We start from the raw sequence: 21,260 nt of genomic DNA, 5'->3' as shown, positions 1-21,260 counted from the left end.
GTTGCAAACCTAAGAACCTCTAAAGTGGTTTCAAGTCAGCCAATCGAGATATTCTCCCACAAGCCCCAACAGCCATCCGTTCTACAGACCAAGGTTAACATCTGGAACGTTGCTAAACCACAAAATCCCAGCTTCCCGCCCAAGCCGCAGCTGCCGTCCAGCTACCCGTCCAAGCCTCAGCAGCCGTCCAGCTACCCGTCCAAGCCTCAGCAGCCGTCCAGCTACCCGGCCAAGCCTCAGCAGCCGTCCAGCTACCCGGCCAAGCCTCAGCAGCCGTCCAGCTACCCGGCCAAGCCTCAGCAGCCGTCCAGCTACCCGGCCAAGCCTCAGCAGCCGTCCAGCTACCCGGCCAAGCCTCAGCAGCCGTCCAGCTACCCGTCCAAGCCGCAGCTGCCGTCCAGCTACCCGTCCAAGCCGCAGCTGCCGTCCAGCTACCCGTCCAAGCCGCAGCTGCCGTCCAGCTACCCGTCCAAGCCGCAGCTGCCGTCCAGCTACCCGTCCAAGCCGCAGCTGCCGTCCAGCTACCCGTCCAAGCCGCAGCTGCCGTCCAGCTACCCGTCCAAGCCGCAGCTGCCGTCCAGCAACCCGGCCAAGCCTCAGCAGCCGTCCAGGCCGCAGCTGCCATCCAGCTACCCGTCCAAGCCGCAGCTGCCGTCCAGCTACCCGTCCAAGCCGCAGCTGCCGTCCAGCTACCCGTCCAAGCCGCAGCAGCCGTCCAGCTACCCGTCCAAGCCCAAACAGCCAGCCGTTCTACAGACCAAGGTTAACATGTGGAACGTTGCTAAACCACAGATTCCCAAATTCCCCTCCAAGCCCCAGCAGCCAGCGTCCAGCTACCCGTCCAAGCCCCAGCAGCCAGCGTCCAGCTACCCGTCCAAGCCCCAGCAACCAGCGTCCAGTTACCCGTCCAAGCCCCAGCAGTCCGCTGTTCTACAGACCAAGGTTAACATGTGGAACGTTGCTAAACCACAGATTCCCAGCTCCCCCTCCAGGCCGCAGCAGCCGTCCAGCGTTCTTCAGACTAAGGTTAACATGTGGAATATAGCTAAGCCACTGCACCAGAGTTCCCTTTTGAAAAAAGATGCCAGACCCAGAGGAGTCCAACTAGCCCAGAGAAGGGCGTATCCAAGATATTGGCCACAGGAGGCTGCTACATCTGACTTGTCGTAATTTGGTTTGTCTCTTTTGGTCTGGAAATGAAATTGTCTGTTAATAAATCCAGAAAGCGATACCTGAACTGTTAAATTCATTCTTGGACATCTGTGTGGAGCTGTGACGTATTCAGTTAAATGGTCAAAACTAGAGTCCGTTCCGTCGCTCCAACACGACGTCACTTCCTGGTCTTAATGTCACGGGTCGTTTATTTGCCGCTTCAAGTCAAACAAAATGCAAGCTTTATGATCGATCGGAAGCGTTCTCTGCCGGCAGCTCTTCAGGTCGATGGCTCTGAGAGAGACCGTCTCGAACTTTAGAAACATTGTTATATTTAAGGGAAATTTCCCCGTCCGGGGGGGTCGTCTCTTCCTGGGCAAATGGTTCTTTCAAGTTGTCCATGTCTTGATCACCTGCAGTATAGCTTCCCTCTTGTGTGGATGGATGCCTTGGTCTTCCAGCCCTCCTTGTGTGTCCCGCTTCGCTTCACAACCCAAGGTGTGAAAAGGCAGACGACCAGATGTTAAAATAATCCGGTTGCATTTCTCTAATTCTGATCCAAGCTTGTGTTGAAACGGTGTAAATCAGTCTGAGTGAAATGTTGATTGTGAATGTGTATTGAATCGTTTAAGCTCTACGACGACGCTAGTAATTTCTACTTTATATTTTGATCATCTTTCAGCATTAAGTACGGCGTATACGTATAGTGGGTAATAATTTTTAATCTAACATCAGGTCTTGAGTTTTCTAAAAAGGATATTTGTTTATGGTGTCGAACCAATAAATATAGATCGCAGTACGGTTAAGTGTCTGAAAAATTTGTTTCCAGACCGACCAGTTGAGTGTCTAATCTCCATTTTATTTTTTTCCAGCAATGGTCTGATTTATCCATTTATATTCCAACATTTGGTTTTTATTCCCACTTTCATTTTTCAAATTATGACACTTCTGATTCTCACAGATGCACTTGAAGTCCTTTATTTATTTATTTTATACATGACTCCGCATCTGTGTTAACCGATACATTTGGGTGGGCCCCCCGCCCGCCTTACGGTCTATATTGGGCGCGTGGGTGTCTTGTTCCCAAGTCTCGCGAGATGTCCGCGTGTGTGTGTCTGTGCTGCCCAGACCGCTGCAGCTGCTCCTGGTCTGGTCAGCGGGTCGACGCCGGAGGAACGGAGAACGACACTGGAGCTGAGGATGCGGCGGGTGAGTTGGACCCACGAGTTTTTGAACCCGGCTCTTCTCGCCCGTTAGTCCCGCGCGGCTTCATTGTGTCGGGGATGCTGTGGGAGTGAAGGGCGTGAATGGAACACAAGCGGATGAAGCTTCGGAACCTGCTGTGTTCGGATGCTGGACACTGTGTTCGTGCGAGTGAAACCGCTGACCCAAATGAAATGTTTTTTTTTTTTAAATAAATACATAGCGGGTGTTTGAAGCCCCGCCTCGCGGTGGCGCTGGAAGGATGGCCGGGGGTACGTAAACGCACCGTGAGACCAACAGTCAGCTCTTTATTTTCATTTAACTTCAGATGCGTTTCCGAAGAGCAGCGTGGAAAATAAACACCTTCTGCGGGTGTCTCTCCTCCATGAATGTTGCACTGAAAGGTTCAGTTGTGTGAGATCTTGTCTCTTTAATGTTCCACCAGGTGTTCTTCCATCCCCAACAATCTTGGTTTATTTGTGCTTTCGACTCATTGGAATGCACTAGGAAGAACATTGAGGTCATACTCTGAAGGAAACACAATTACTACACAACGGAATTTGAGAGCAGCAGGGTGTTTCGGTGATTTCTGTCAAACGTGAAGATGTTTGTTCACGTCTCGGTGACGAATGGACCAGAACTATGTGTCTCTGCCAAAAGAGCTGTGTGTGTGAATGTTACTTGTGTGTGTGTGTTGAGTCGGTGTGCATGTTTAATGTTTAGTTAAGCTACAAAACTTTTGTGTGTTGACAACAACTTGTGTTTAACAACTACGTGAGATTGTATGTTGTCTCGTGTTTGTACACATGTTCATGTTTTTTGTTTTGGTTGTTTGTTTAGATCGAACCTTGTCGAGATCTGGACTAATCTCGGGACTGAAATCTGTGACTTCTTAATTTCTTCACTGCACTTCCTGTTTTGTCAGCTGCCGCTGTTGAACAGGAAACGTCGTCTTCCGTAATCAACCGCTGCCATGGAGGTCCGATAGACATCCTCCTCTGCTGCTGCTGGTCACCATGGCGACGAGGCTGCGCGTGGCGTTCGCAGTGGGCTCTCTGCTGATGATCCTGATGATCATCGTGTACTGGGACGACGTCGGGGGCTTCGCGCTCTATCCGCTGCAGGACCTCAAACAAGACCGATGTCTGCACTCCACCACCCCCTCCAGGTCAACCTGGAGAACCACGTCCTCCAGCCCCACCCTCAGAACCAACACGTCCTCTCACCGTGACGGGTCGGAGGCGAGCGGTCTGTGGCGGGATGTGTTCAGGGTGCTGGGACAGAAGAAGACTCGCCCTTCTGTGGAGAGTCGGGAGCAGAAGGGCCGGAAGCAGAGAGTCCAAGACATGTGTTCTGGAAAGAATTACCCAGACTTCCCAGGCAGGACCCGGGACCTGGACCAGATCCCGCTGAGAGAATTGGACCACTTGATAGTGGATGACAAGCACCAGATCATCTACTGCTACGTTCCCAAGGTACTACTGACTCTCACTGGTCATCTGTCCCGTCACCTCAACTGTCCTCTCCCATGTGTCAAGGTGGCCTGCACCAACTGGAAGAGGGTGATGGTGGTTCTGTCCCAGTCTCTGGTCTCGTCGTCCACAGGGAAGCCCTACACTGATCCTGAAGCCATTCCTCCGGACCTGGTCCACAACTCCTCGCTATACTTCACCTTTTCCAAGTATGACTCTTGCTAGCAAAGCTCTTGTAGGGTGTGAGCCTGCCGTGGTGTCCTGCCTTTTTTCATGTGCGTCATCCTACTTGTGACGCCACATCGTCGTAAAACTTTGTCAAAGAAGTAGAAATCTCACCCCTGTTTGTCCCCCCATATTCCAGTTAGTTGTCTGTTGGCCGAGCGCCAGAATCCCCATCGACAAACGGGGTCGACCACATATAAAGGTCGGCGCCTCTTCAGTTATGAGAGTTCTGGACCTGGTCGCGTGTGTTTACGGAGCAGATGAATGTACACTGCAGCACAGGAGGATCTTTCTTTTCCTCTCGGGAATGTTGACGACGGACTGTGAACTCTCTCTGCTCAGCTCCACACACGCACACGCACACGCACACACACACACACTTCTGCCAAAAAAAACTTTTTCTGGCAGAGAGAAATAACTACCTGATGAAAACGTAATACTACACTAATACATTTTTCTGATTCTTATAACATTCAACTTTTTGAGCGTTTTAAAGCAATGCTCTCGAATGGACAGCAGGTGGCGGTAGAGATCCTGGACTACCTTAGTTAACGCGTAAGTGCTCGATATGCAGTCCAGCGCGAGAGATCTTAAAATGATTTTTGGATCCATGTGATGGTTCCTAACGCAACCAAATGTAATGATCTGTTCCTCTTCCCAACAAAAATACACAAATTACTTAAATTGGGGTCAATGAAACTTGCAGTAGTTCAGCAGCAATGACTTTCCCCGTGTTGCAGGTTCTTCTCCCACTATGGAGCTCTGTCCCGCCACATGATGGCGCTAAAACTCAAGCATTACACCAAGTTCCTGTTCGTCAGAGACCCGTTTGTGCGCCTCATCTCTGCTTTCAGGAACAAGTTTGAGAGGTGAGCGTAACTCAACATAACGTTTTTTTTTTATACACCAGCAGGGGTCGCCACTGAGCTGATGAATCTCACCTTTTCCCTGCAGACCCAACGAGTACTTCTACCGACACTTCGGCTCCGTGATACTGCGTCGATACGCCAACCTGTCGGGAAGCGTTCCGGAGACGGCGGCCGAGGCGTTCACCGCAGGAATCAAACCGACGTTTCAGCAGTTCATCTCGTACCTGTTGGATCCAGAACTGGACAGAACCAACGTTTTCAACGAGCACTGGCAGCAGGTGAGAGACGAACGCACACATTTGAGTGCACACGGGATTTGTTTTCTGGCCCTTTGTTAAGCATTCTACCACACAAACTGACTTAAGACTGATTTGCGCATGCATACATAGACTCTTTATCTAGACAAACACAAATACACACATATGTACACAAGGGATCAGTCACACATTTGGCAACTACACAGAGTACACACAGTGTGTCATAGAAGATCCCATTACTGCACATCGATATACAATCCAACACATAAAAATATCTAGACTGATTTATTTACACAGAAATGGACACTCTAAACGGCTGAACACACACTAAACAACAAAACATTTTACCTGAAAAAACACACAACTTACGCCTAGTGCGTGATGAACCAACAAATGAAGTTCAAACACACACTGTCTTAGATGCACATTCACTCAAGACAGACGCACATTGACGTGTGTGCTTGCATGCTGCAGGTGTACCGGCTCTGCCACCCCTGCCAGGTCCAGTATGACTTCATCGGTCAGTTGGAAAACCTTGAGTCGGACTCCGAGCAGCTGCTGAAGCTGCTGCACGTGGATCAGCTGATACACTTCCCGTCCGGCGCCAGGAACCGGACCGCCGCCAGTTGGGAGAGAGACTGGTTCGATCAGATCCCGCTGAGCATGAAGCGGGACCTGTACGAGCTGTACCGACCCGACTTCCAACTGTTCGGGTACCCGGAACCGACCGGGGCCCTTCATCAGGACACGTGAGGAGATTGTGGAATCGGTGACCGATGCCTAAAGTGCCTGAGGCTCCGGGTCGTGGGTCGGAGATTTTCTTCCGATATGACCGAGTTGAACTGGACTGTCCAGTTGTCAAGTGCTTTTTTTTGGTGCTGGATGTGTATTTAAAGTTTATTTATGAGCTTGTGTTGGTGTGTCCCCTCACTCCAGAACCAACTGTTGTTTGATAAATAAACCAGTGGCTACTGATGATTCTGGTCCAGGTCAGTCGACTATTACGCCCCGAGATATCACCTTCAACCGCAGTGGACACTTGTGCACGAGTCAGAACTGCTGTACTTTTCGTTAAGAAAATAAAAGCTGAATGACAGATGGAGCTGTGGTGTACAAATCAAGTGCCCCTGCTTTGGAACAGAACGCTGCACTGAAGTGTTGAGAAACTACAGAAGTAAGAAGTAAATAAAGGTGAGATTTATTTTCAGAGGATCACCAGATATAATAATGATAAAATGACACTTTCCTTCACAGTAACGTTGAAACGTAACTTTACTGACGTCGGTGACGTCATTAAGCCATCAGTCTGGCGAGCGCACGCGAGGATCACAATGAGAACTTCCAACACTTTCCACAGCACAAAGATCCCGTTGTTGCGTTGGCTCTGTCCTGCTGTCACTGTCCACGTGTTCCAGCCCTTTCCCGAGCCACGCCCCTCAACAGCGTGCGCGCCTCTGATTGGCCGCGCCCCCTGTCACTCCCGGCGTCACAGCCGCCACTACACACGGAAACATGGAACGAAGGCAAGTTCGGCTGGTGCGGGTTTAAAGCGGCAGAACTTCACCGCGAATGGACGTCGGAACCGAGATCTGGGCCGAGGTTGTTGGCTGAGTCATCGAGCCGGTCATGAGGACTCTCGGCGGACTGGCGGTGTTGGTTCTGGTGCTGCTGTCCGGCCCGGAGTTGTGTCAGGTGAAGCTCTTGAAGTTGTGTTGTTGTTGTTGTTGTTGGTCAGGTTACTGACGTGCCGCATCTATTTATACACCTTAAAGTTTCGACTGGATCGCGTTTGTATAAAGTGTGTCCGTGAATCCGTGTGTGTGTGTTTGTGTGTGTGTGTGTGTGTGTGTGTGTGTTTGTGTTCGTGTTTAAACATGGGAGCGGTGAACAGGACGAGGATGTCCTGGTCCACCGTGGACTCACTTCTTCACAGACACACCCACCAGAGTTCTTCTCTTTTGATCACAATGCTATCTTGATGGGGTCAGAGGTCGAGAGCCATCAGTCACTCTCTTCCCCTTCACTGATCCCACTTCTCCTTTTCTTCATGATGACTCTCATCTGTACTCTGTCTTTATCCACGCTTCACTCTCTTTCCTTTTTTAATTCACATTATTGTGTTGGTTTGATACAAGGCCAAACTAAGTTTAGAAATGTTACAACGATGCTATTTTTTAAACAGTCAAACGTATATGAAAGACAAAGAGTTGCAAAACAAAAAACTAAAGCATAACGAATATTAGTAAAAGTATATGTTAAAAGATATTTTAGTTTCTCCATTTTTGGGCAGGATGTGCTGAGTGAGTTTGACGAGAGAGCGAAAGAAAATTAAACGATGATTATTGTGTTTTTCATCTCCTCAGTAGTGGTTTTATCTCGGTCATTTCCGATAAGTGAGCTTTATATATACAGCTATGTTCAAAATAATAGCAGTGATTTTAAAAATGTGAATAAAGCTCAAAATCCTTAAAATATTTATTTTCTTTCATTAGAAACTCTGCACATGGTATTTCACAACAAATCAAAGAAAAAAGTATTAATATTTAATTACTTTACAGAATATGAAGGAAAAGGTGATATTTCTGTGTTCAAAAAAATAGCAGTGTCGGCATTTCTCATTACAAACTCATATTTACTAAATAAACTGAAAAAATATTAACATTTAGCAATCCTGACAATTAGTTAACTAATATTTAGTTGAATAACCGCTGTTTTTGATAACTGCTGCACATCTGTGCTGCATGGAGTCAACCAACCTCTGGCACCTCTGAACAGGTATGCCAGCCCAGGAAGATTGGACAACCTTCCACAATTCCTCTGCATTTTTGGGTTTTGCCTCAGAAACAGCTAATTGTATGTCACACCACAAGTGCTCAATTGGATTAAGGTCTGGGGATTGGGCTGGCCACTCCATAACCTCAATTTTGTTGGTCTGGAACCAAGATTTGGCTCGCTTACTGGTATGTTTGGGGTCATTGTCCTGTTGAAACACCCATTTCAGGGGCATTTCCCATTCGGCATAAGGCAGCATGACCTCAAGTATTATGATGTATCCAAATTGATCCATGATCCCTGGTATGCGATATAAAGGCCCGACACCATGGTAAGAGAAACAGCCCGATATCATAATGCTTGCACCACAAAAGTCCACAAAATGTTTCTCCATTTCTCCAGAAGCCAGTCGACATGATGTTTGGCAAATGCAATCCTCTTCAGCACATGTCTTTCTTGCAACAGTGGGACTTTGCGGAGCCTTCTTGCTGGTAGATGATCCTCACATAAGCGTCTTCTAATTGTCACAGCACTCACAGGTACCTTCAGACCGTCTCTGATCTCCCTGGAGCAGACCCTTGGCTTAGTCTTTGCCATTCTGACTATCCTTTGGTCCATTCGAATGGTAGTCTTACGTTTTCTTTCACGTCTGTCTGGTTTGTCTTTCCATTTGAAAGCATTGGAGATCATTTTAGCTGAGCAGCCTATAATTTCCTGCAATTTTTTATACTTTTTCCCCTCTCCAATCAACTTTTTAATCAAAGCACGCATTTCTTCTGAACAATGTTTGGCACGACCCATCTTTCAACAGTTTTCACAGAGAATTGCATGCACAACATGTGTTTGCTTCATCCTTAAATAAGAGCCACCTGATTGAAACCTGTTTCTTTCACATAATGAAGGATCTCACTGATTGAACTCCACACTGCTATTTTATTGAACACGCCCCTTTTACTTAATTAGTCAATTACACAGACCCAGGAGTATTCATATCATTAAAGTTGGGTCTGTTGGTTCCTCTGACTTTACTACACCTGCTGGTAAATTATTTTCCATTTGTTATTATGTTTAAACCAAAAACAGTGATTTATCTGGTTAGTCATGTTGGACTGCTATTATTCTGAACATAGCTGTATATGTTGTATGTTATATATATTTATATATGTTTGAATCATTTTTCATTTTAGTTGTTTGATATTTTGGATAAGATGCAGCGACTTGCTTGTCTTCACTCTCTTTTGATTCCCTTATCACTCTCTCCTTCAGGTATCACTCTGTTCTTCACTGACCACTCTCCTTTAGTCATCCCTCTTTTATTCTGTCAAACTGAGCCTGAGAAACCTGGGTGTTGTATTTGACAAAGACATCTCTAGTTCAACACTGCAGAAAACTGACGAAAAGCTGTTTCCTTCAACTAAACTTAAGAAAAATTACTTCACGATCTTGATCCATGTGCTTGTGTCTTCTTGTTTAGACTATTGTAACACTCTATTTTCGTGTCTAAACAAGAAGGAGCTGTCTCGCCTGCAGTTCATACAAAACTCTGCAGCCAGAATTCTGAGCCGCTCTAGTAGGAGAACTCCCATAACACATAAAACTCTTCACTCGCTGCCAGTTTCTTTCAGGATCAATTTTAAAATTCTGGTTCTTACTTTCAGATCTATTCATGATCCGACCTTCTATCTGTGATCTGATCCAGCCTTACACCCCAGCTCGGGCTCTGAGGTCTGTGTATCAGAATCTACTGATGGTTCCACGCACACGGTTCAGAACCAGAGTAGAGAAATCCATCCAGTCTGTTGCTCCTAAGCTTTGGAAGGATCTTCCTCACCCTCTGTGTTTGATGATCTACTGACTCCTTCAAGAATACTTTTTTGTGCTTTTTCTTAATTTTTCTAGTTGCTGTTGTATTTGTCTCTATGTTGTCTTGACCTTTTATTGCCAGTGTTTTAAATACAAGATGGGAATTGTTTGTCTCGTCTGTACACAATAAAATAATGAAATAAGATAACACACAAAATGAGCAATAGTAAAACCGAACCAATCACCAAGGCAGCCATCTCTCTTTCTCTCTCTCCTTCATTTATCTCTCTCTCTCTACTAAATGATGAAGATACTCTTTCTCTGTCCTCCTTCGAGGCGGGCGGATCCAAGTCGGTGACTCTCCCCGAGTCACTTCTGTTTGTGTCCACGCTGGACGGAAGCCTGCACGCCGTCTCCAAGAAGTCTGGCGACATCAAGTGGACACTGAAAGAAGGTCAGCTCTAGAACTGGACAAGTCAAGAAGAACCTTGTTGGAGGGTGAACAAGAACCACGAGGTTTTTAAAATGTATCTGACTTTGTATTTATTCACTAGATCCTGTGATTCAAGTTCCTTTTTACATCCCAGAGTAAGCTGCTCTCCAGTTTTCTTTCCAATAAATGCGTTAAATGTTCACTGAAATAGTTTCTGTGCTCAGACCAAGCTTTCTTCCCGACCCCAACGATGGCAGTTTGTACATTCTGGGCGGGAAACACAAAGAAGGTCTCATGGTGAGTGTTTTTAAAATGTCTTGTATCTCAAAAATACCAGGATGTAAAACTGTAAAACTTAATTAAAATAACAAAAGCATTTATTATAGCTGAGGAAATTAAGTCATTTTTGTGTTCAATGTTGTGAATGAGTCTTTTGTCTTGGAGCTATTGTTGTAAAATCTGGAAAAAAAAAGGTTTACAGAAAGTTGTCATGGTAACCAACATCTTAACGGTTGATGCCCTCCTGCAGAAATTGCCCTTCACCATCCCAGAGCTGGTCCAGTCGGCCCCCTGCAGGAGCTCGGACGGCGTGCTGTACACGGGTGAGGATTATCATGTAGCTTGAATATACATCTGTCGACCTTTGGAAGGAGCTGTCAGTCAAGTGTAGGCTTGTGCAGGGAAGAAGCAGGACGTGTGGTTCGTGGTGGACCCTGAGACGGGTGAGAAGCAGACCAGACTGACCACCTCCAACTCCGAGTCCATATGCCCCAACACGCCCCTGCTCTACATCGGACGCACTGGTATGTATCCCAGATCTTGTACCTCCTGTGACCTCTGACCTAGTCCGATCTCCTCCAGAGTACGTGGTCACCATGTTTGACACCAAGACTCAGGAGCTGCGATGGAACGCCACTTATAACGACTACTCTGCTCCACCCTATGACGAGAAGCAGGACTACAGTAGGTTTCTTCTGCCAGATGATCTCTGCTTGATCTCTGACCTCGCACCTCTCTGCAGAAATGGCTCACCTGGTGTCGAGCGGCGATGGCCTGGTGGTGACGGTGGACAGAGAGACGGGTGAGTGTTATTGTGTGTGAAGTCTGGAGCCGGTGACAGCTGCTCTCGTCTCTCAGGTGACGTCCTATGGAGCCAGAACTACGGCTCACCCGTGGTCGGCGTCTACCTTTACTCGGCCGACTCGCTTAGACACGCCCCCCACCTGTCGCTGGCCTTGGAGACGCTCCGCTTCCTCACCTTCTCCGCTCACTCCACGCTGAAGTGGAGCTACCAGTTTGTGAGAGAGCAGGCCATCGCTCAGGCGCAGCTGGTGTAAGACCCATATTCTCTCTGTGGCCTCCTCGTCCACTCACCACCACTCTCTCGCTCAGGCCTACACTGTACGTGGGTAAACTGAACTCTCACCTGTACGCTTCCACCTCTCTAGTCCACCACGGTGTCTCTCTAGTGGTGAGTCCATTCATATATTCAATCATCACCATCTGGCTCTCATTTTCCATGTGGGTATCAGTCTTTCTATACGTCTGTCTTACTCTCTTTGTGTCTGTCCCTCTTTCCATATGTGTGTCTATTTATATTTTGTCTCTTGTCTCTCCAGAGATCTGTGTCTCCATGTGTTTGTCTATGTTATGTCTGTGTCTCCATGTGTTTGTCTATGTTATGTCTGTGTCTCCATGTGTTTGTCTGTGTCTCCATGTGTTTGTCTATGTTATGTCTGTGTCTCCATGTGTTTGTCTGTGTCTCCATGTGTTTGTCTATGTTATGTCTGTGTCTCCATGTGTTTGTTTGTGTCTCCATGTGTTTGTCCATGTTATGTCTGTGTCTCCATGTGTTTGTCTATGTTATGTCTGTGTCTTTGTGTGTTTGTCTATGTTATGTCTGTGTCTCCATGTGTTTGTCTATATTATGTCTGTGTCTCCGTGTGTTTGTCTGTGTCTCCATGTGTTTGTCTATGTTATGTCTGTGTCTCCATGTGTTTGTCTGTGTCTCCATGTGTTTGTCTATGTTATGTCTGTGTCTCCGTGTGTTTGTCTGTGTCTCCATGTGTTTGTCTATGTTATGTCTGTGTCTCCATGTGTTTGTCTGTGTCTCCATGTGTTTGTCTATATTATGTCTGTGTCTCCATGTGTTTGTCCATGTTATGTCTGTGTCTCCATGTGTTTGTCTATGTTATGTCTGTGTCTCTGTGTGTTTGTCTATGTTATGTCTGTGTCTCCATGTGTTTGTCTATATTATGTCTGTGTCTCCGTGTGTTTGTCTATGTTATGTCTGTGTCTCCATGTGTTTGTCTATATTATGTCTGTCTCCATGTGTTTGTCTATGTTATATCTGTGTCTCCATGTGTTTGTCTATGTTATGTCTGTGTCTCCATGTGTTTGTCTATGTTATGTCTGTGTCTCCATGTGTTTGTCTATGTTATGTCTGTGTCTCCATGTGTTTGTCTGTGTCTTCATGTGTTTGTCTATGTTATGTCTGTGTCTCCATGTGTTTGTCTGTGTCTCCATGTGTTTGTCTATGTTATGTCTGTGTCTCCATGTGTTTGTCTGTGTCTCCATGTGTTTGTCCATGTTATGTCTGTGTCTCCATGTGTTTGTCCATGTTATGTCTGTGTCTCCATGTGTTTGTCCATGTTATGTCTGTGTCTCCATGTGTTTGTCCATGTTATGTCTGTGTCTCCGTGTGTTTGTCTGTTATGTCTGTGTCTCTGTGTGTTTGTCTATGTTATGTCTGTGTCTCCATGTGTTTGTCTATGTTATGTCTGTGTCTCCATGTGTTTGTCAATGTTATGTCTGTGTCTCCATGTGTTTGTCTATGTTATGTCTGTGTCTCCATGTGTTTGTCCATGTTATGTCTGTGTCTCTGTGTGTTTGTCTATGTTATGTTTGTGTCTCCATGTGTTTGTCTATATTATGTCTGTGTCTCCATGTGTTTGTCTATGTTATGTCTGTGTCTCCATGTTTTTGTCTACATTATGTCTGTGTCTCCATGTGTTTGTCTACGTTATGTCTGTGTCTCCATGTGTTTGTCTATGTTATGTCTGTGTCTCCATGTGTTTGTCTACGTTATGTCTGTGTCTCCATGTGTTTGTCTATGTTATGTCTGTGTCTCCATGTGTTTGTCTATGTTATGTCTGTGTCTCCATGTGTTTGTATATGTTATGTTTGTGTCTCCATGTGTTTGTCTATGTTATGTCTGTGTCTCCATGTGTTTGTCTATGTTATGTCTGTGTCTCCATGTGTTTTTCTATGTTATGTCTGTGTCTCCATGTGTTTGTCTACGTTATGTCTGTTTCTCCATGTGTTTGTCTATGTTATGTCTGTTTCTCCATGTGTTTGTCTATGTTATGTCTGTGTCTCCATGTGTTGGTCTATGTTATGTCTGTGTCTCCATGTGTTTGTCTATGTTATGTCTGTGTCTCCATGTGTTTGTCTATGTTATGTTTGTGTCTCCATGTGTTTGTCTGTTATGTTTGTGTCTCCATGTGTTTGTCTATGTTATGTTTGTGTCTCCATGTGTTTGTCTATGTTATGTCTGTGTCTCCATGTGTTTGTCTATGTTATGTCTGTGTCTCCATGTGTTTGTCCATGTTATGTCTGTGTCTCTGTGTGTTTGTCTATGTTATGTTTGTGTCTCCATGTGTTTGTCTGTATTATGTCTGTGTCTCCATGTGTTTGTCTATGTTATGTCTGTGTCTCCATGTTTTTGTCTACATTATGTCTGTGTCTCCATGTGTTTGTCTACGTTATGTCTGTGTCTCCATGTGTTTGTCTATGTTATGTCTGTGTCTCCATGTGTTTGTCTACGTTATGTCTGTGTCTCCATGTGTTTGTCTATGTTATGTCTGTGTCTCCATGTGTTTGTCTATGTTATGTCTGTGTCTCCATGTGTTTGTCTATGTTATGTTTGTGTCTCCATGTGTTTGTCTATGTTATGTCTGTGTCTCCATGTGTTTGTCTATGTTATGTCTGTGTCTCCATGTGTTTGTCTATGTTATGTCTGTGTCTCCATGTGTTTGTCTACGTTATGTCTGTTTCTCCATGTGTTTGTCTATGTTATGTCTGTTTCTCCATGTGTTTGTCTATGTTATGTCTGTGTCTCCATGTGTTGGTCTATGTTATGTCTGTGTCTCCATGTGCTTGTCTATGTTATGTCTGTGTCTCCATGTGTTTGTCTATGTTATGTTTGTGTCTCCATGTGTTTGTCTGTTATGTTTGTGTCTCCATGTGTTTGTCTATGTTATGTTTGTGTCTCCATGTGTTTGTCTATGTTATGTCTGTGTCTCCATGTGTTTGTCTATGTTATGTTTGTGTCTCCATGTGTTTGTCTATGTTATGTCTGTGTCTCCATGTGTTTGTCTATGTTATGTCTGTGTCTCCATGTGTTTGTCTATGTTATGTTTGTGTCTCCATGTGTTTGTCTATGTTATGTTTGTGTCTCCATGTGTTTGTCTATGTTATGTTTGTGTCTCCATGTGTTTGTCTATGTTATGTCTGTGTCTCCATGTGTTTGTCCATGTTATATCTGTGTTTACATGTGTTTGTCTATGTTATGTCTGTGTCTCCATGTGTTTGTCTATGTTTTGTCTGTGTCTCTCCAGATATATTTGTCTCCATGTGTCTCTCTTTGGCCATGTTTCTCTCTTTCTCCTCTTGTATCTGTATCTTACAATGTCTTTCTCTCTCCATGTTATTGGCCTCTACATTTTTAGATCGGTTTAGTCCATCATACATCGCAACAATCATTTTTGACGTGCGTTTGTTTGCAGCCTCGTGGTTTGACCCTGGCAAGGATCGAGGGTCCGACTACTGAGGACGTGACGGTTGGTGAGCGCGGCGAGTGTGAGATCACTCCATCCACTGACGTCCGCTACCCAGCAGGCAGCGTCAACAGCCACAGGAACCACTGGCTTTTCATTGGTGAACCTCTCTCTATGTTTCTCTCTCTCCCCTTGTGTCTTTCTCTCCATGTATCTGTCTCTCTTCATTTCCCTCTCTCCATGCATTTATCCCTCTTCATGCCTCTCTCTCTCTACAGTGTGTCTCTCTCTCATTACCTGTATTTGTCTCTCCCCCCACATTTATCTCTATGTTTATCCCTTTCTCTCCATGTGTCTGTCTCTCTCCATCTTACTCTCTCTCTCTGCACCTGTCTGTCTCTCTCACCATGTTTCTGTTTCTTTATATGTCTGGCTCTCACACTATGAACCTATCCCCATGTGTTTGTTTCTCTCTATGTTACTTTCTTTATCCCCATCGGTCAGTCTCTCTCCATGTGTTTGTCTCTCTCCATCTTACTCTCTTTCTCTGCACTTGTCTGTCTTTCTCTCCATGTGTCTGTAGAATCTCGTTGGTTTTTGAGTTTCCTCCTCTGTTCAGCCCATACAGAACTGACGTGTTGTGTTTGCTCACAGGTCACCATGAGCTTCCACCCATAGCGCACACCACCATGCTGAGAGAGTTCCCCCCTAGCCTGCAGCGCTCCAGTGAGGCCGTCATCCCACCCAGACCCAAGTCGCCAGTCGCAGACTACCATCAGAGCTATGTGAGTCTCTGCTGCTGCAGAGTCTGTGACGTGAGTGACATCTGTCTCTCCTCAGTTTGAGTCTGTCGACGAGAACAGCGACCAGGAAAAGAGAGAGGAACCCACGACGACAGGACCGGGGCAGACGCCCACTGCCGTGGTGCCAGTCTACGTCACTCAGGACCGGTTGACTTTGGCAGCTCTGACTCTGCTCCTGGGAGGATGGCTGGCCTTTGTTCTCACCTACCCCTCTGTAAGTCCAGACACCCTCAAATGAGGAGCAGCACTGACATGTGTGTGTGTGTGTGTGTGTGTGTGTGTGTGTGTGTAGCGCTCGGCTCAGCAGCTGAAGGCTCACCGTCAGCTGGCGGCCGCGCTGGAGTCCAGACTTCAGCTCATCCAGACCAACCTGCAGACCGCCTCAGGAGACAACGGCGAGGCCACCTCTGGAGAGCTCAGATTGGAACATGCACAAGAACGTCCAAACACATCGCCTACTAACGGTCACGAGGACAGCAGCGGCGTTGCCTCTGAGACACTTGACACAATTGGGGGTTTAAGGAATGAACCCGATGCAGGTAGCGAGTCCAACTTGTACTGACGTAGAAAACAGGATTGCCTGTTCTCATGTGTATCCCTCTCCTATCAATTCATGTTTCTCTCTCTTTCTTTCTCTCCCTGTGTCTTTCTCTCGATCATTTCTCCCTCACTTCATGTGTATTTGTTTTTCTTTGTCTTCATGCATCCGTCTCTCCAGTTGTATCTCCAGTGTTTTGATGTTGTCATGTGTCTTCTGTTTTTCCATGCCTTTTTCTCTGGCTATGTGTCTCATTATCCATGTGTCTGTCTCTCCCTCCATGTGTCTGTCTCACGTCAATGTGTCCTTCTTTCTCTCCTCGTGTCCGTCTTTCTCTCCATGTGTCCCTCTCTCCCTCCATGTGTCTGTCTCACCCTCCATGTGTCTGTCTCACCCTCTGTGTCTGTCTCTCACTCTCCACGTGTCCGTCTCTCTCTCCACGTGTCCGTCTCTCTCTCCACGTGTCCGTCTCTCACTCCACGTGTTCGTCTCTCACTCCACGTGTTCGTCTCTCACTCCACGTGTTCGTCTCTCACTCCACGTGTTCGTCTCTCACTCCACGTGTCTGTCTCTTACTCCACGTGTTTGTCTCTCACTCCACGTGTCTGTCTCTTACTCCACGTGTCTGTCTCTCCCTCCATGTGTCTGTCTCACCCTCCATGTGTCTGTCTCACCCTCTGTGTCTGTCTCTCACTCTCCACGTGTCCGTCTCTCTCTCTCCACGTGTCCGTCTCTCACTCCACGTGTTCGTCTCTCACTCCACGTGTCTGTCTCTTACTCCACGTGTTTGTCTCTCACTCCACGTGTCTGTCTCTTACTCCACGTGTCTGTCTCTCACTCCATGTGTACGTCTCACCCTCCATGTGTACGTCTCACCTTCCACATGTCCGTCCCTCACTCCACGTGTCTCTCTTACTCCACGTGTCCGTCTCTCACTCCACGTATCTGTCTCTCACTCCACGTATCTGTCTCTCACTCCACGTGTCCGTCTCTTACTCCACGTGTCTGTCTCTCACTCCACGTGTTCGTCTCACCCTCCACGTGTACGTCTCACTCTCCACGTGTACGTCTCACCCTCCATGTGTACGTCTCACCCTCCATGTGTCAGCCTCTTCCTTTACGTGTCTGTCTCTCTCTCCATGTATCTGTCTCTCCCTCGATGTATCTGTCTCTCCCGCAGTGTTTCGGTCTGTTTCCCTACGTGTCCTTCTCTCCTTCCATGTGACCATCTCTCTCTCTCCATGTGTCCATCACTCTCCCTCTGTTTCATAATTGTTTTTATTTGTTTTTTTGTGTGTTGTTGTGTGTGTGTTAACCTTTGTTGTTGAGAGTTTAGAAAGTGTCCTTGTCATTCACTCTTCACATCCACTTTCCTCCTGCAGAGGGCGACAGTGAAACCGTGCAGGTCGGCAAAATCTTCTTCAAGACCTCAGAAGTTCTCGGGCATGGAACGGCAGGAACTTTTGTCTTCAGGTGAGGAAACATGAGCGTCAAGCTTCAGCGAAAATGGACCAGGAAGACCGAAGAGCTCCTCAGAAGGTCTCTCTCTCGTCTCCTCCTGCAGGGGGAGCTTCGACGGCCGACACGTGGCGGTGAAGAGAATCCTGCCCGAGTGTTTCGAGGTGGCGGAGCGAGAGGTGCAGCTGCTGCGGGAGTCGGACACGCACCCCAACGTCATCAGATACTTCTGCACCGAGAGAGACCGTCTGTTCACCTACATCGCCATCGAGCTGTGTGCCACCACGCTGCAGCAGGTACGCTGGCTTGTGGCCCACGGTGTCATTTCTGCTCCTGATGGTTTAAATGGCGTGATGCGTTGCAGCCTACTCCCATCAGCGTGTGTGAATAGGTGGAGAATGCAGAGATGAGCGATATATAAGGAAGAGTCATTTACTATTTACACAACAGACATCTCCACAAGTGGTCGCTCCATAACCTGTTATTCAGTTGTGTGTGTCTGTGTGTGTGTGTACAGTATGTGGAGGACCCATCCTGCTTCCCGGGTCTGAGTCCGATCTCTCTACTGGAGCAGACGATGTGCGGCTTGTCTCACCTGCACTCTCTCAACATCGGTCAGTCCCACCTGTCATTCACCTCTCGTGACCCCAGACCTGCTTACTTCCTGTTCCCCCTCTCCTCCAGTCCACCGGGACCTGAAGCCAAGAAACATTCTACTCTCTGTGCCCGGGAACCGGGGCGTGACCCGGGCTCTGATCTCAGACTTTGGACTCTGTAAGAAGATTCAAGATGGATGCAACAGCTTCTCCTTACGCTCCGGAATTCCTGGAACAGAAGGATGGATTGCTCCAGAGGTCCTGAAGGAGTCTCCAAACAGTAAACCTGTATGTACACAGACACTGTCTCACACACACACACACACACACACACACACACACACACACACACACACACACACACACTCTCACTCTTTTCTCTCTGGCAGACTGCAGCAGTGGACATCTTCTCTGCCGGCTGCGTCTTCTACTACGTTGTCAGCAGGGGGCAGCACCCGTTTGGAAAGTCTCTGAGGCGACAGATTAACATCCTTGCGGGGGAATATGTCCTGACTCACTTTAGGGAAGACCGCCACGGTAAGAGATTCAACTTCTTGAGTGACCTGTTGTGACCTTTACTTGCACATGAGTGACCTGAAACCTTCTCCCAGACGATGTCATCGCTCTGGATCTGATCGAGCAGATGATCAGTGCAGAGGCAAAATCCCGACCCTCTACTGCCCGAGTCCTCAAACATCCCTTTTTTTGGAGTCCAGAGAAGCAGCTGCTGTTTTTCCAGGTCGGCACATATTCTTTAAACTCGAGAGTTTAGTGCACTTTAGTCCAGAGACTCGGAGTCCAGTCCAGTTTAGTCCAGAGACTCAAAGTTTAGTCCAGTTTAGTCCACAGACTCCATATTTAGTCCAGTTTAGTCCAGAGACTCAAAGTTTAGTCCATAGACTCAGGGTTTAGTTTAGTTTAATCCAGAGACTCTACCTTTAGTCCAGTTTAGTCCATAGACTCAAAGTTTAGTCCAGTTTAAAAAAGAGAATCGGAGTTTAGTCCAGAGACTTACATTTTAGTCCAGTTTAGTCCAGAGACTCAATATTTAGTCCAGTTTAGTCCAGAGACTCAAAGTTTAGTCCAGTTTAAAAAAGAGAATCGGAGTTTAGTCCAGAGACTTACATTTTAGTCCAGTGACTCAAAGTTTAGTCCAGAGACTCAAATTTTGGCCAGTTTAATCCAGAGACATTGAGTTTAGTCCAGAGGCTCAGATCTTAGCTCCAGCGTTCACTGAGTCTGATGTGGTTCCAGGATGTGAGCGACCGTATCGAGAAAGAACCGGCCGACAGTCCAATCGTGGTGCGACTGGAGACCTGTGGGCGGTTGGTGGTGAGAACTAACTGGAGGATGCACATCTCAGTTCCTTTGCAGACGGGTGAGGACACCAGGGTCGGACTCAGTTGGGGGTCTCCTGTGGTTTTCAGACCCCATGTGTTTTACCTTCCAGACCTGCGTCGCTTCCGGACATACAAGGGAAACTCGGTCAGGGATTTGCTGCGTGCGCTGAGGAACAAGGTCAGTTCCGGGATTCCCCTACGTTATGAATTTGGTCTGACCTTTGACCTCTGCAGAAGCACCACTACCACGAGCTGCCACCGGAGGTGCAGGAGACGCTCGGCGAGCTGCCCGACGGTTTCGTGAGTTACTTCACGTCGCGGTTCCCGCGGCTGCTGCTGCACACGCACACGGCACTGAACGTGTGCGCGCACGAGAGACTGTTCCAGCAGTACTACCTGCCCCCTGGTGGCCGGTGACGCCGCTGCCGCCAGGTCCGACCCTTGTTACTGCTTTTGTAAAGCCTGCGCTGACCTGAGGATTTGAGCTTTTTATTCCTGCTTAGTTCCATGAAGAGGATTCACCAGTCCAGGTGGGATCTCGAAATACTCCTTTCTCCACTCCAAAAATTGTTAACCATCCAGCTTATATACTTTACCTTTGTCATCCGTTCATCTCTGGTTTCCTTTTCCTCCGTTCATTTCTAAACCTTAGTTTCCGATTCAGAATTTTTGAAAAAAAAATTCACTGTAATATATTGTTTTTACTTAAGTGTAGACTTGTTCTTGTTGGTTCAAACTACATTAGTAAACTGACAAAATAAATCAAACCATCTGATTAAAACCTTAATTTTAATTCAAATCTATAAAAGCTCTAATATTTTAAAGACTTGTTTTAATAAAATGTGATACTGTTGACATGATACACCTTTAATGACCTTTGACCCCGGCTGTGCACTAGTACTTCGGTGTCACAGGACTTTCTCAAAGGTGATTCTTGTAAAGACTGCGCGACTTTTATATTTTAAGTGGGACTCGCCATCAAAAAATCACCAAATAGATTTGGGGTTTCTTGCGCCCCCTGTAGGCCAACCGACTCCTCGTGACCTCACACAGCAGGTCATGTGACGTCTAAACGGTCGAGACTTATGAATGATTTATTTTACGGTCGAACTGGACTCTTGGCTCCTTAAGTTATTCCGCTACTTGTGTGTTTGAGAAGTTTTTGTACTTTGTGTTTTGTGAATTAAATCGAGTGCCAAAGAAGCCGAGTCGGTCGTCTGTCCATTTTTTTGGTTTGTTTTTAAAATGACTTCATTAGAAAATTCTTTAAAATTACTCGACAAATAATACATAAAAATGCTCGGAGGTCAACGGTGAGAAGAGCTTTTGTTATACTGTGTCTCATTAAACATTATGATAATATATCAATATTATTATAAAAATTCTGTGTATTAACAAATACAACATATACTGCTTTTAATGCAACAGCATGTGTAGATTTAAGTGTGTCCTATTCTATAGGTCTATTGTATCATCAGTGTGTGTTTGTACAAAACTCTCTTTTCATTGAAATATTGACAGTAGAAAATTATCTTAAGCTCTGCCCACTGAAGGTTTTTCT

The 21,260-nt window shown here is 46.4% G+C and overlaps 2 protein-coding genes across 2 annotated transcripts; both read left to right on the top strand.

The window, feature by feature from the left end:
* The first annotated feature begins 2,271 nt into the window (after window positions 1-2,271).
* On the top strand, window positions 2,272-6,276 carry LOC148089070 (carbohydrate sulfotransferase 12-like). The gene is made up of 6 exons (XM_087802695.1): window positions 2,272-2,361; window positions 3,281-3,830; window positions 3,894-4,036; window positions 4,793-4,921; window positions 5,007-5,199; window positions 5,653-6,276. Exons 2-6 carry the CDS (start codon window positions 3,372-3,374, stop codon window positions 5,929-5,931), a joined length of 1,203 nt encoding a protein of 400 aa, XP_087658821.1. The 5' UTR covers window positions 2,272-2,361; window positions 3,281-3,371; the 3' UTR covers window positions 5,932-6,276.
* Window positions 6,277-6,675: 399 nt separating this feature from the next.
* On the top strand, window positions 6,676-20,907 carry ern2 (endoplasmic reticulum to nucleus signaling 2). The gene is made up of 23 exons (XM_087802672.1): window positions 6,676-6,870; window positions 10,090-10,207; window positions 10,308-10,341; window positions 10,411-10,483; window positions 10,716-10,788; window positions 10,867-10,989; window positions 11,048-11,149; window positions 11,208-11,267; window positions 11,324-11,519; window positions 11,579-11,657; window positions 14,974-15,124; window positions 15,619-15,749; window positions 15,805-15,981; window positions 16,060-16,306; window positions 17,688-17,778; window positions 17,870-18,059; window positions 18,281-18,377; window positions 18,448-18,647; window positions 18,749-18,896; window positions 18,971-19,098; window positions 19,614-19,737; window positions 19,810-19,877; window positions 19,934-20,907. Exons 1-23 carry the CDS (start codon window positions 6,805-6,807, stop codon window positions 20,114-20,116), a joined length of 2,859 nt encoding a protein of 952 aa, XP_087658798.1. The 5' UTR covers window positions 6,676-6,804; the 3' UTR covers window positions 20,117-20,907.
* The last annotated feature ends 353 nt before the right edge of the window (window positions 20,908-21,260 follow it).

The sequence above is a fragment of the Callionymus lyra genome, chromosome 1, assembly GCF_982586985.1.
Source record: "Callionymus lyra chromosome 1, fCalLyr1.hap1.1, whole genome shotgun sequence".
NCBI classification, from domain to species: Eukaryota; Metazoa; Chordata; class Actinopteri; order Syngnathiformes; family Callionymidae; genus Callionymus; species Callionymus lyra.
The sequence above is the reverse complement of the archived record's forward strand: the minus strand, read 5'-3'. Positions and strand labels throughout refer to the sequence as shown.

What these genes read in the sequence shown, in the direction of transcription:
- LOC148089070 (XM_087802695.1), top strand. Translation starts at nt 3,372, where the DNA reads ATGGCGACGAGGCTGCGCGTGGCGTTCGCAGTGGGCTCTCTGCTGATG. An exon ending in TCTACTGCTACGTTCCCAAG is followed by an intron (nt 3,831 to 3,893) that starts GTACTACTGACT and finishes CCATGTGTCAAG; the next exon opens with GTGGCCTGCACCAACTGGAA. An exon ending in TTCAGGAACAAGTTTGAGAG is followed by an intron (nt 4,922 to 5,006) that starts GTGAGCGTAACT and finishes TTTTCCCTGCAG; the next exon opens with ACCCAACGAGTACTTCTACC.
- ern2 (XM_087802672.1), top strand. Translation starts at nt 6,805, where the DNA reads ATGAGGACTCTCGGCGGACTGGCGGTGTTGGTTCTGGTGCTGCTGTCC. An exon ending in AAGGAATGAACCCGATGCAG is followed by an intron (nt 16,307 to 17,687) that starts GTAGCGAGTCCA and finishes TTCCTCCTGCAG; the next exon opens with AGGGCGACAGTGAAACCGTG. An exon ending in CTCAGTTCCTTTGCAGACGG is followed by an intron (nt 19,738 to 19,809) that starts GTGAGGACACCA and finishes TTTACCTTCCAG; the next exon opens with ACCTGCGTCGCTTCCGGACA.